At 38.3% G+C, this 12,827-nt stretch overlaps 1 protein-coding gene across 2 annotated transcripts in view; it reads left to right on the forward strand.

Moving 5' to 3' along the window:
- CRIM1 (cysteine rich transmembrane BMP regulator 1) overlaps positions 1–12,827 on the forward strand; it is a 173,460-nt gene that overhangs the window by 117,646 nt on the left and 42,987 nt on the right. For both annotated transcript variants that reach the window (XM_040058377.2, XM_040058379.1), the window contains exons 6-7: positions 1,229–1,411; positions 5,488–5,685. In XM_040058377.2, the coding sequence (XP_039914311.1) occupies positions 1,229–1,411; positions 5,488–5,685 (381 nt within the window). The remainder of the gene's footprint in view (positions 1–1,228; positions 1,412–5,487; positions 5,686–12,827) is intronic.

A 12,827-nucleotide genomic window follows, 5' to 3' on the forward strand; every position in this document is an offset into this window, starting at 1 on the left:
CTTAAGTCATTGAGTAGTACAATGATGATACTGTGAAATCATGGTTTCCTAATGACTAACGTGGAGTGCTATAGTTGGACATAAATTTGGAGTGTATTTTCTCCAGCGTCTTGAATCGTAGTGATTCAGCCCTGGAGCTGCACAGTGTCATGGAAGGGGAGGGATCACTTTGGCTGGTTGAACTGAGTGGGCTTTGCTGGCAATAGGTGATGGAGGTGGGGTAACTGCAAGGTCAAAATCTTTATGAAGACCTTATGACGTATACATGATGTGCAGACCTTCTTCATAATCTGGAACCAAATCTCTTTGTTATAAAATACTAATAATAGTGAGAAAAAAGCTGATTAAATCTGCAGACTGTTTCATTGGTTTAATTAGCATCTTTTTTTCCTTTCTTTTTTTTTGACTGTAAATGGGCTATGTTCTTCCCAAAATACTTCAAAATTTTAAGAGGCTCTTAGATTCCCACAAAGTTTGGCTTCAATTATATGTGAAGGCTCTTCTGTAGATGGAGGCATACAAGAAATACCCAACTTATGTTTTTGAAACACTGAAGTGATCATGTAGCTATTATTACAATTGAGGTTTTGGAGGGTTGTTTTGTTTTCTGGTTTTTTGTAGGAAGTATGGTTGTGAGCTGGCTATTACAGCTCCAGGTTGCTTGAAAAAAAGAAGTGTTCAGTTCTGCATAACAGATCATACAGTCACAAAATGTTCGGGTTTTGTTTTGGGTTTGTTTTTTTTAACCTATCGATTGGATAGCTTTAGCGCAGTTTATCCACCTGAGTACCAAGTCCTACGGAGAGGAAGATTACACTTAAGAAACATCAGAAACTGACTTTTTATGACTATTTAAAGAAGAAAAACATACTGTTTAATGAGATGAAATTTGAAGTAGCTTCAGGTTCATTGAGAATGAGAAATATTTAGCACCTACAAAGAAAAACTGGCACTGCAGCCTTTTCCCAGGATTTTAATTTTTTTAATTGGGACTTTTAGTTGTAGACAGTTGCTCTGAAGGTTATTTTGAACAGCATTTTATTTTCTTCCATTGTTGAAACAGAAAATAAAATATACCACATTCTTAAAATGAAATTTTAGTTTACCAAATGAAAGAAAAATCAACTGTCTCTTTTATATCTGTTTTTGTCAGTAGCAATATAAGCTTAAATATTTCCTGTTTTAACATTATCTGTAAAATGCTTTTTTCTTTTTTTTTTTCTTTCAGAAGTGAAGCCAACTTGCATATTTAACAGCATAGAATATTATGATGGAGACATGTTTCGGATGGATGCTTGTCGATTTTGTCGGTGCCAAGGGGGAGTCTCTATTTGTTTCTCTGCCCAGTGTGGTGAGCTACACTGTGACAGGTACTATGTGCCAGAAGGAGAGTGCTGCCCAGTGTGTGAAGGTACAGTCTCTTTTTAATCCTGTCTGCTTTTAATTCTGCTGCCTTTTTTTTTTTTTTTTTTACTTGCCTGTTCAATGGAAATGAACAAACAAGGACTTTTGTTCTTCTGAAGTTTGCAGATTCCTCCATAACTCAGTTTATTTCTACATTTTTGCTGCGCCTGAATGTGCTGTCGTGTTCTTTGCAGGTCTTCTCTGACCTTGACGCTGTATCTTAGACGTTGTCAAGTTCGCAGTGCTTTTTGGGGGAGCCTTCTTGACAAATGATGTAAACAGCTGTTTCTGATTTCTGCACAGACATTTAGACAGCCATCTCCAGAGCTGCAGTTGTGGCCCTGAGACAAATTTTGATTGCTTTGCTACCTTCTTATTCTGCTCAGCTAGACTAGTGCAACTTCTTTCCTCTCCAATTACAGCAAAGCAATGGGGCAGCAATCTGATGTCAATGTTTTTCTCTTCCTCCTTTGCTCTGCTGAGAGCCTTGCTAGGCCTACAGTCCTATAAAGGGGTCTCTGGGACATTGCACATGGACCCTCTCGCTTATATTAGAAAGTACTGGAGGCATCTTCTACCAGAATACAAGCAGGATTCCGGCAGAGGAAGACAAGGGTGGTGCTGTACGCTTGGCTCTTGCCTCAGTGAGGGTCAGGTTATGGCCACCAGGTAATCAAAAGGTCTGTGAAGCATTTCTAGTCCCTTTGTTTAAATGTGGGCATAGGAATATCTTCTCAATGAGTGAAATCACCTGGAAATCTGAAATCTTCTCCTCAGAAGAGAGGAATCTAGTAATTACTGTGAATTTTAAACACTTTGCAGTCTTCTTAATATCATTATTCCTGTAGCTCTTTGCAGGAGATTTAAACCAGAAGATCCATTATAGTCATGTTTTATTCCCAGAAGAATTAGAAAGTAAAGTACCCCATAAAAAATACTTCTAATAGAGGCAGCTGTAAGAGCTGGACCTTCTCATTCAGCACAGGATCTGGTGAAAAATGGCTTGTTTTCCTATAAGCTACTGAAAGCTTCAGAGATTTAAACCCAAAATATGGATAGTAAATTATCAGGTGGGTAAGTTAGGAAGTCATTTTAAAAGAGTAATTATAATTTTTTTTAATATTTTGGTGTATATTTTAGTGTAAGTTTGTATCAGGTTGATACATGGAGATCATGTGTAGAGAAACTGAAATTCATGTATTCAAGTCTTGTAGGTTTAAGTCATCCAGAGAAATACTAATCCATGTTTGCCCTGAGTTTAAGACCTGGCCTAGACATCCATTTCTGAGTATACTTGAAGGCAGGATCCTAGATTTTTGGTCTTTCCTGGTGCAGTTGCACCAACACTTACAAGAGTCTGCATGCTGTAAGGGTGGGGAAACAACAACAACAAACTAGAGAAAAAAAAAAAAAAAAAAAAAAACACAAGAGCAAGAACCCATGCTATACTGTCATTTAATGACAGATTGAAAAACTCTAGAGGTCCAGAGAAGGCATGTCTGGTAGGGTGAATCTGCTCCCAAGCAAATGCAGATCGCCTCCTCAAGCCATTGCTGTATGAGCTACTGACTATAGAATATATAAAATTTCTTGGGTTCATTTCCTATAATCACTACTTTTTCTCATATGTGAATATTCCAAGATATGGCATTATGAAATCATTGTAACAATATATATAGTTATATAAATAATGTATCTATATATCTGCTCCATCTGTCCTCTCTGTCATATTCAGATATGGGTGCTGATTTTCCATATTGGACTTGCAGATCTAGATATGTCCTTTATCCTCTTTGATTTCAGTATTCAGCTACCTTATTTTTTATCAGTAAATTGCCCTGTCATATCATCATACCACAATAAAATTTGATTTCTCCATTTTTGCAACATTTGAATCAGACTAGAAAGTAAACCTGATAACATTGCATTTCAGGTTTCTAACTTGGCATGTATTAGTCTGCACCGGAAATTTCTTAAGACAGGTCCTTAGTAAGAATAAAAATGATAAAGTTATATAATTATATAAAGAGTCTTTTTTTCTAGTAATGACTGTGGCTTAATGCCAAGTTACAGGGTCCTTCATCAAACCACCTGGTGCCATATAGTTTGCTTCTTTCTGTTGTGTATTCTTCTGATAGGGGTTATGGCACTAAATGAAGGAAGCCTGACTTCTGAATTCTGAGCAATTGCACAGTAAGATACATGGTGGTTTTTATTAGAAATCCCTCTTGATTTAGTAGCGTTCTTTTAAGTGGGCCTAGACAACTGGCTCCTTTAACATATTATAATTGTCCAGGTTTCTTTAAACACTGAAGAAAAGAAAAAAAAAAAAGACAAAAAAAGGTGGCTCTGGTCCCCTTTTAAATAACTTTGGTAAAGCTGACACCTAAATTAACAAGGTCAAGTATTTTAAATGGGCAGAACATATCAACCCACCCATTCATGCTTTTCTAGTTGTTGAAGTGGCATTTTTTCTACCTGCTCTTCTTCTGTTGAGTATTTCACGATTTGTTGTCAAGGTGATTAGTTGCTTCCTACAAATATTTACTTGGTTATAGAAATATCAAGAAGTATAAAGCTTTTTTTCTCCAAGAATTCTAAAATGGCAAGTACTAAAGGCACAAAAAGCCTTTCTTGACTTGACTGCAAGAGGAGTTCTTTCTCAAAGTTCTGTAGGCTATTATATCAGCGTTAGGAGATGTAATTTGCTGGACTCAATTTATAACTTCAAACACTACTGACCTTTTAAGGTCAGGAACTTTGTGCTTTAAATTGCATAGAAAACTATTGCAAGTAGCACAAGTCTTGTATGCATTTTCTGTGCCTTTTCTGTATTCCTCTGTCAATCAGCATCCTGTACATAAGTTGAATGATAAAACTCACTTCATTTCTTTGTGTATGATTTGATTTTTGGCTAGGTCAAACAATTTATTTATAGATGCAAGATCATCCTAAAGCATGAAAGGTGCAAAGTTAAGAATTTAGGAAGCATTTTAATTTTTAAATGCCTTATTTTCACAACCATCTGGTTTGGGGCTTAATCAGAATTTTACTAAAATTCTGAATATCAGTACAGCTCAGGATAGGGATGACATTATGTGCCATTTCACTCCAAATGTTTGGAGTGTCATAAAGTGGCTTAGAATAAGACAACAGCTACTGGCACTGCTACAGGTTTTATCCTACATTCAAAATTCATTGCCTTCCTTCCAAAGGGGACTGATGAATGTTCAAATAAATAATCCAAGTTTCATTCAATCCTTTTTTTCCTTCAGATAGGACAACTTATTTCTCCCAAGTCCTTCCATCTTAACACTCCTAGAAAATTAACGTATAATAAATTGCTTGTGCTGCTTTGATGTCTGCTAAAAAAGATGTTTTCAGGTATATTTATTGCTTTTAATCTATTAGATTTGCTTTAATATGTAATTTGTAGTATTGCTTGCTTTGCAAACCTGACTTACTGTGCATTCTCAGATACTTCATTTTTGAGCCTGACAGTTACCTTTTATTAGCCATCATGATAAGTTGTATACATTCACATAATATATATATATATACACATAAATATCTTTTTAACCATTAATATCAGTGCAACTTGCCACATCTCTGGACTACTATTATTTCTGAAGAGTAAAATCTGCTTTTATTTCAAGTAATGGGTTAGCATATGCATGGAACTTGAGGAGAAATCTTACACAAAGTATGCTCCCTAAAATTCTGTTAATTAAATACCCAGATCTTAATTTGATTGCTAGCAGGTAAGTGGGACTTGTGGCTTTTAAAGGGCAAAAACTTCAACTGAAATGAAATTGAAAACTGACCCTGTTCAAAAAGGTAGTATATCTCCAGGCACTCTTCCTGTTCCAGCAACAAATGTGCCAGAGGCCTCATCTTTGCTCATAGTGTAAAAGAGTGTTGCAGTGCTGACGTGAGTCATTCCAGGGGGTCATTTAGAAGTGTTGGTACAAGAAAAGAATCAATAGATCCAAGAACCATTTTGTCCCAAGGAACAAAAACAATAAATCTAAACAAGAATTAAAACACACTTGCAATCTTCTCTTGCAATTGCTCTCCTTTCAGACCCACTTTATCCAGTCAATAACCCTGCTGGCTGCTATGCCAATGGCCAGATCCAAGCTCACGGAGACCGCTGGCGCGAGGACGACTGCACCTTCTGCCAGTGCATCAATGGGAACCCGCACTGCGTGGCCACGGCCTGCGGACAGAGCTGCCTGAACCCCGTCAAGGTCCCCGGGGAGTGCTGCCCTGTGTGTGAAGGTAAGAGTGGTAGTTCATTTAGTTTTGCTCTGTCATGGCTGCTGCTTACATGGCAATTCTCAGCTTACTTTAAAATTTTGGAGGATGAAAAAGCTGGTACCAGAGGTGGCTGGTTACTGAATAATTACTGAGGGCAGAAAACGTCAGCGTGGTTTAACTACGCCTGTATGTTGGCAATCCCCGGTACTCTTTCAGCACAAAGAATATAGTAAGAGTTGGTTAAGATCATCATTATTTACTGATTTTTCTCTTAGCTTTGCTTAAACCTTATTAATAAATATAGGAGAAGTTAGAAGGTCAAAATGTTTATTGCTAGGTATTATTGTTAATTGGATTCTTCCTGTGTTGTTCTTCATTGCTGTCATTTAGTTGCACTGGGAATCTCTTTGTACAACATAGTTTGATATTGGACATAATTAATTCAGTGAAACTTATAAAAAGGGTTATTACCTGGGAGATAGATTAATTTTTCAACTTTACAGTTATTTTTTCATTTGTTTGTGGAAATATATGTACATGGTATAACTAACTGAGATTTAACCTTACTATAAAGTAAAATGCCTGCCCAGCCTGACAATGGAAATGTGAAGACTTGCAATCTGAGACATTAAAAAATATTTTTAATTGTATATGTAAATGTACATTTAGAGCTGCATTTTATGGAGTAGCTGTTCATTGGGAAAAACACCAGATAAATTTAGAAATGGTTCATCTAGACCTAGAGCCATCTTCACAGTATGCAGACACTTGTAGGTGCTCAGTGAGTTTTTCTCATTCCATCTCTTATTTAAAAAAAAAAAAAAAAAATTATATATCTACATGTGTCTTAGGGCCCTTCTTGGTTTGCAGTATCCATCCAAGTAAGTTCACTGGGATGCTTTTCAGGATAAATCTGAGGTGCATAAGGATTTCTTACAGGTGCTCTTTAACTCCAGAATTCACATCACTAGGTATGAAGACGGTGTTTGATACAATGTGTAAAAGCTGTCTGTGAATTGCACAGAATTCCACGACTTGCACTGAATTAATGTCACTGCTTGGAAGCAGGTTAACTGGTGTTAATCCTCAGTTATCACCTCAGGATGGGTGTCACAGAGTCTGTGCTGTCGCCCCTCATTATCTTGGTGTCTGAGCCAGCTTGGGAAGGCAGTACGAAGAGAGAAAGACTGATGGAAGTATTTTCAACATGTTAATACACTGAGAGGATTCTCTTCCTCTAATGAGGAAAGGATAGGCAAATGTCTCTATTTTCCTCTTCCAGACTGGAGAAAATAGATGAGACATAATTCAATTTAAATGCATATAAATATATATATATATATGTGTATGTATGTATATAAGCTAATTACAAAGAACCGTGGGAAGCAAACACAGGGTCAAGCATAGGCTTCCATCTTTCATTGCTGAAGGTTGCTACATAAACAAGCTGGTGCTTCATTAACACCCCACAGTAATGCCTCTGCAGTGCTCTCAGGACACAAGCGAGGTCCTCTGGAGTAGACTGTGTAATTCTATGCAAAAATGTATTTCTACATTTAGAAGGAGATGTAGCTACAACTGTTAAAGTCCATAAAAGTTGTTTTGTAGTTGCTTGGGTGAGTGGCATATGGAGTGCAATCATACTTATGATACAAATGGTTGAAATCTGACACAATAGAATTGTGGGGTCAATATGTAAATGAGGTCCTTGTGTCATCTATATTATGTTTTATTAAAAAATAATCTGACTTCTTCTTTGTCATGTTAGCTGTTGTATGATGTATGCTTAATTGTAGTCATCTAGTTTTGAGTGTCATCTGGAGGGCAGTGATACTGAATGGTATTTTGAGGAACTTCTGAACTTTTAAGCTTAAAAGCATCACATTTGCCTTGGTGGTTTATTTCAATGGGAAATGAAATTATGTAAGTGGCAGAACCAGCAATTAGTAGGAGTTCTTCTAGTTCGTGCTAGGACAAAGTTTCAGCATACTTAGATACCGGTAGTCAGAGAACACCTGAAAACACTTGAATCCCCTTCTCTTTTTTCCCTTCTCTTCCTTTTCCAACAGCAAACAAATAGAAGTAAAACAGATTATTATGATCGATTATTGCAAATTATTTAATTCCAGGAATCCAGATACAGGAGTATTTCAAGGATCAAAAAAATACTGGATTGTTGCAACACAGTAGTGAGTTCAGATGCTAGCATGCAAGATTTTAAAAAATGAGTTTGCAAGAAGCACCTTTGAATGATTTGGTGAGAAGTTATTCAGCATCTGATTCTTACCTTGCAATAAAACAATTTATCTTGCAATAAAAACAAATGAAAAAAATCCCTGAGAAATGAACCATCAAGGGTTTCCACAAATCTCTTGAAGTTATGTTTTGGGGCATCCAGCAAGTTCAAGGCTGTTATGCCTTTTGATTAGCAGCCTGCATAAAAGTATTTAGATACATGAGAACAAGGTGTTACCTGATTTGAAGTATGAGCCCTGTGTGTCTTTCTGAAGCTGTTAACGTTTTTCTTTGAAAGCACACATTAGGAAAATCCGAGAACATTAGGAAAAAAACAACAATTTTAGATGCTGACTGTCTGCATTTAACATTAAGAATTTATGTCTTAAAATTACTTTTTTAAAAAAGGTAATGTTTGAGCTGATGGCAGCAGGGACTTGTGTATTAGCTGTAGACATCTGGCCCACCTCCAAGGTCAGACAGCTTCATGTGTCTTAAGCCTTAAATCTGAGATTAGTAGTGTTTCTACTTGGAGTTTAATGCGTAGGATAGGAAAAAGTACTGACTGCTTTTATTACAATACAGCTGTTGCTTGCTAACCCAGTAGGCATGGAGCTTCTTTAGATTTCTGTTCTCTGGTTTTCTCCTTGTTCTAAGGCTGAACTGGAAAACCATGCGTGCCATGGGAAGACAGTTAAAAACTTTTACTTCCTTCGCACAATTGATTTCTCCTGAATTTTAGTTATATCATTTTAATGACAGCCTAGTCCCATCGAAAATGCTGTTTTGTTTCTGCCATCAACCTGACATCTCTATTCTCTTAATCAGGTAAGCTGCATGGATCAGTGCTCCGTCCCATTTTAAATCAGCTTCTCACTCTTTTTCCTGAGCACTGTTTCTGTTGATGAAGTTCTGCTGCTGATGCTCCATGACCTGCAGGGGTGGTGGGAACAGGGGAGAATGAGGTCTTAGCTGGGAAGTTGGCTGACAAATCAATCCCTTGATTTTAATGATTCTAATGAAAAAGATGTGCAGTACCTTTTAATGGAGCTACAGGCAATGAAGTAAATTCCAGGCACATTTTTTCCTAAAGAAGAATTAAAATGCATCATTGTCAGCCATTTGATGCTTTTCTGCATAACACCTAATTGCACTTGCGTATCCACAACTTAACCTGAATTTCACGGTGCACTGTATGAACAGAAGCATTGACTGTCCTGTGCTCTCCAGTTTGGTTTTCTCCATCCTTCTGCTTCTCTAATTTCCTCCTGTTCAGAAAAGAGAAGCAGAATTCTTATCTAGTGTGGGCATCAATGATGTCATATAAGTGTCAGATTTTCAACTATGCAAGTGATTAAAGAAGAAAAAGCAGTGTACTTTAATGATGTGTTCAGTAAATGGGCAAAAATAATGTAAACTTTGCAGCTGATTTTCAACTGGTGGTTGTAAAGGTAAACACGCCTCATTTTGCACTCTTTTTTTGAATGACTTCTAGTTCTCCCTATCATCTCAACAAGAGTATATACCATAGAGAAATAACATAGTTTTTGCAGATTAGTTTAAAATTACTTCTTTTCAAATGGTGCATTATGTAATTACATCATGACTATACTTTGCTTTTTCGCTCTTACTTGTATACTACATTTCTTGATTCAGCAGTAGCCCTTACTTTTTGCATTAACTTTTTCACTTTTTTGTGGAGACTAATGCAGAATGTAGAAAATAATTATTTGTATTTTAGAATCTTAACTATGCATCAGATCTAAAGCAGGAAGAAGAATAAGACCTGCTGAAAACCCCCTACTATTTCAGTCAGTTTAATTGCTGATGGACCAGTTAATTCCCATATTTCTATTTAGAAATAAATGCTAGGTAAAGAATCATAAGGAAGACATTTTATATGCTTATCACTACTTTTAAGCATGCATTTATTTCTCATCAGACTTCTATTTACACTTGGAAGAGACCGCACTTCCAGCAGCCAGCTTCAGTTGTGTGAGCTTACTTTAAGCGTGTCAGATATAAGCTCTTTAATATGCAAACTAAAACATTTAGTCAAAGATACTTCTATCATATATTTTGGGTTGAGTGTTGAGGGATACAAGGATTTGTGGGGCATGGAACTGATGAGAAAATTCTCATCGAAACTGCTTGTGAATCTGGCCTGGCTGTGGCTCATCCAGAGTAAAAGGTTATTAGTATCAGTCACTTCTGACTCTTCCTCTTTGTCTTTGATCTAAACGCTGCTGTACCTGCAGTTCTGCCAATTCAGTTATTTCTTGGCTGGTTTATAATCAGTTTCAATGAAGGACATATTTGTTCCCCTAGATAAGTTTACATTCCAGCAGCTTCATAAGGATAATTTTTTTCTTGGCTTACACTTGCAAAAAAATTTTGCTGCCAGAGATCACATATAACATACTAGAAATTCTGTGTACAAAGATTCTTGAAATATGAGCACAGTATGTCAGCACACAAATGTACTCACCCTTTGAATATGGTAAGTTCAGACCAAACTAGAACATTCCTGTTCAGTCATGAAGAAAATCCTGATGTTCATACTACCACGGTGAGAAAACCAGGCTGTGAGGATTGTAGAGACTGAACTTACATAAAAGTAGCTGTTGACACTTTTCTAAATTATAGACCAAGATGGAGCCAATTGTGATATTTCTGTTACTACACAGAGTTGCTTTGTATCTGTTCTCTGCAGTAAACCCTTTCCAATTCTTCCTAACACACTGCTGTATGTGTATCCATGGTATATATCTTGTATGTGTGCTATGCGATACACGCTCCCATGTTGACTGGATGCCCGGACTGGTTTGAAATATATAATTTTCTGAATGCCTGCCTTGGTTTTGCTGGACTTAGGGAAGATGGTAACAGTTGCTCCCATCACTTCAGTCTTGCCTGCTGCTGCTGCTGAAAGGGGGAGGCTGAGTGAGGTGCTTGAGATGCTTTATACTGGAACTCCTTGGGGAGATTGAGAAGAGGAAGAGACAGGAGCATTCAGGGGGTAGGTGCATGAAAGAGAGGGGTATTTATGGATGTGGTGTGCCAATGCAATGGGTTTGTATATAGATTTTATTTTCCAATTGGTGGGCAGTCTTTCTTGAGTTGCACTGTAACTGATAACCACTAGTATCTTTGCCAGCTCTGTTTGATGTTTTTACTAGCTCAGATCAAAGGTAAATTTATTTTAGCGATAGACAACAAAGCTCAAAAGAACAGCTAGTGTCTTGGAAGGCAGAGTATGAATTCATATGTGTTTCGAAGCAGAGAACTGACAGAAAAATGCTGACCAAATTCAACAAGGAAAAATACAACGTGCTATGCTGTGAGGAACCAGATTAATTTTGATTTTTGTCTCAACATTGTTTGACCAGAGGTATATGGGGGAAGGGCTGCACATGTGCCACTTGCAGGAGGCAGCTAGGAGAAGATGGAGGAAAGCCCTGTCTCTAGGAAGACTTTGCCTGACAGCCATTTCATGTCTGACATGAAAGTCAGCAGGAGGCCACCAAGGACACTGTGTCCTCCAGAGAGGTTCTCCAATCGGGTGGCAAAGGTGTCCACCAAGGGACTTCAACTTGGCCAGTGGTCTCCTGCCAGTGAGCAGACCTTGGGAGGAGCTGGGGAATATAAAAGTAACTGCATCTCAAGCTGCTTTTTGCCCTTGCTCATTTTGCTTGCTCTCGCTCACTCTCTCTCCTTCTTGCTGGCTGGACACCTGTTGACCACCTCCTGTGTCCTGTCCTACCACTTACATCTTCCTCACCTGCTCCAGCCAGCACTTGTCACCTCATCACCTCTGCGTTCCTGCCCAGGTTCCTGCCTGAGCCACCTGCTTCCAGCCCCGTGTCACCAGTCCAGCCTGTCACCACCATCCCTGCTGCAACCCTGTCCAGGGTTCTGGAGCTCCTGCCTGATCCCCACTCACCTTGTGCCCAGTCCCGTGGCTGTGGCAGCTGTGCCTGCCCAGGAGCTGTGCAGGCTCCTCGGCAAGGCAGCGTGCACATGCCCCAGACACGTGGACGTCAATGGCGCACTCCAAAGTCCTGGTGGTAATGCACACTTTTTCTCTCTGTCTCCCCATTCTCTCTTCTCCCCACCATTATTTTTCCTTCTCGTTCCTCCTTTTCTATCTTTCCTACTCTTCTTTAGCTGGGCATCACCCTTTTCATTACCAATAAACGGTTCTCTCTCTTTGCCTCATTTGGCTTGATTCTGTCCTAGAGACCATCTGCTTTAAAAGAACCTCCTGTCACCTGCAGTTCTCCCTTAGTGGAACATAACATGCTTGGAGGAGATTCTTCATGAGTCATGAACCAGAGTGATTGTTAGAGAGCAGCTTTCCAGGAGAGGTTTGGTGATTAAGGGGAAAGAACATGTTGAACATGGGTTAACAGGGCCTTGAGAAGGCAAATACCATACTGAAATAAGGATCAAGAGGAGAATTCACAAGACCTGAAGTAATCCTTTTTGCTCTCTTTCCTGTGGGTTGATATGCCCCTGGATAACGTAGTAGGTACTTGGTTCTTTTGTGTACATTGCTACTCTGATGAAGGTGGAAAGCATTGGAGAGCTATGAGCACAGTACAAAATTTGTAAAAAACATCCTAGGAAGACAGACAGAGTAAATTGGATTGGTTCAGCTTAAAATAAAACTATGAAGTCAGAATGTGAACATAGCAGTCCTTAAGTGCCTGAAAGGTTGTTGCAAAGAAAAAGATAAGACAAAAAATAGTGGAATTGGATTACAAAAGAGAAAGATGGGATTTAGAGGAAGGCAGAAAGTTGTTGAGGAAAACAAAATTCCCTCTGTGGCATGTTGTGACTAAGATTGTCTTTTTGATGTGTTCGGGGCATGGCAGTTGTATTTTCAGCCATACTGAAAAGAGATTTGCTCAGGAAATTGCTTGCAT

This window comes from Hirundo rustica, chromosome 3 (genome assembly GCF_015227805.2).
Source record: "Hirundo rustica isolate bHirRus1 chromosome 3, bHirRus1.pri.v3, whole genome shotgun sequence".
Lineage (NCBI taxonomy): Eukaryota > Metazoa > Chordata > Aves > Passeriformes > Hirundinidae > Hirundo > Hirundo rustica.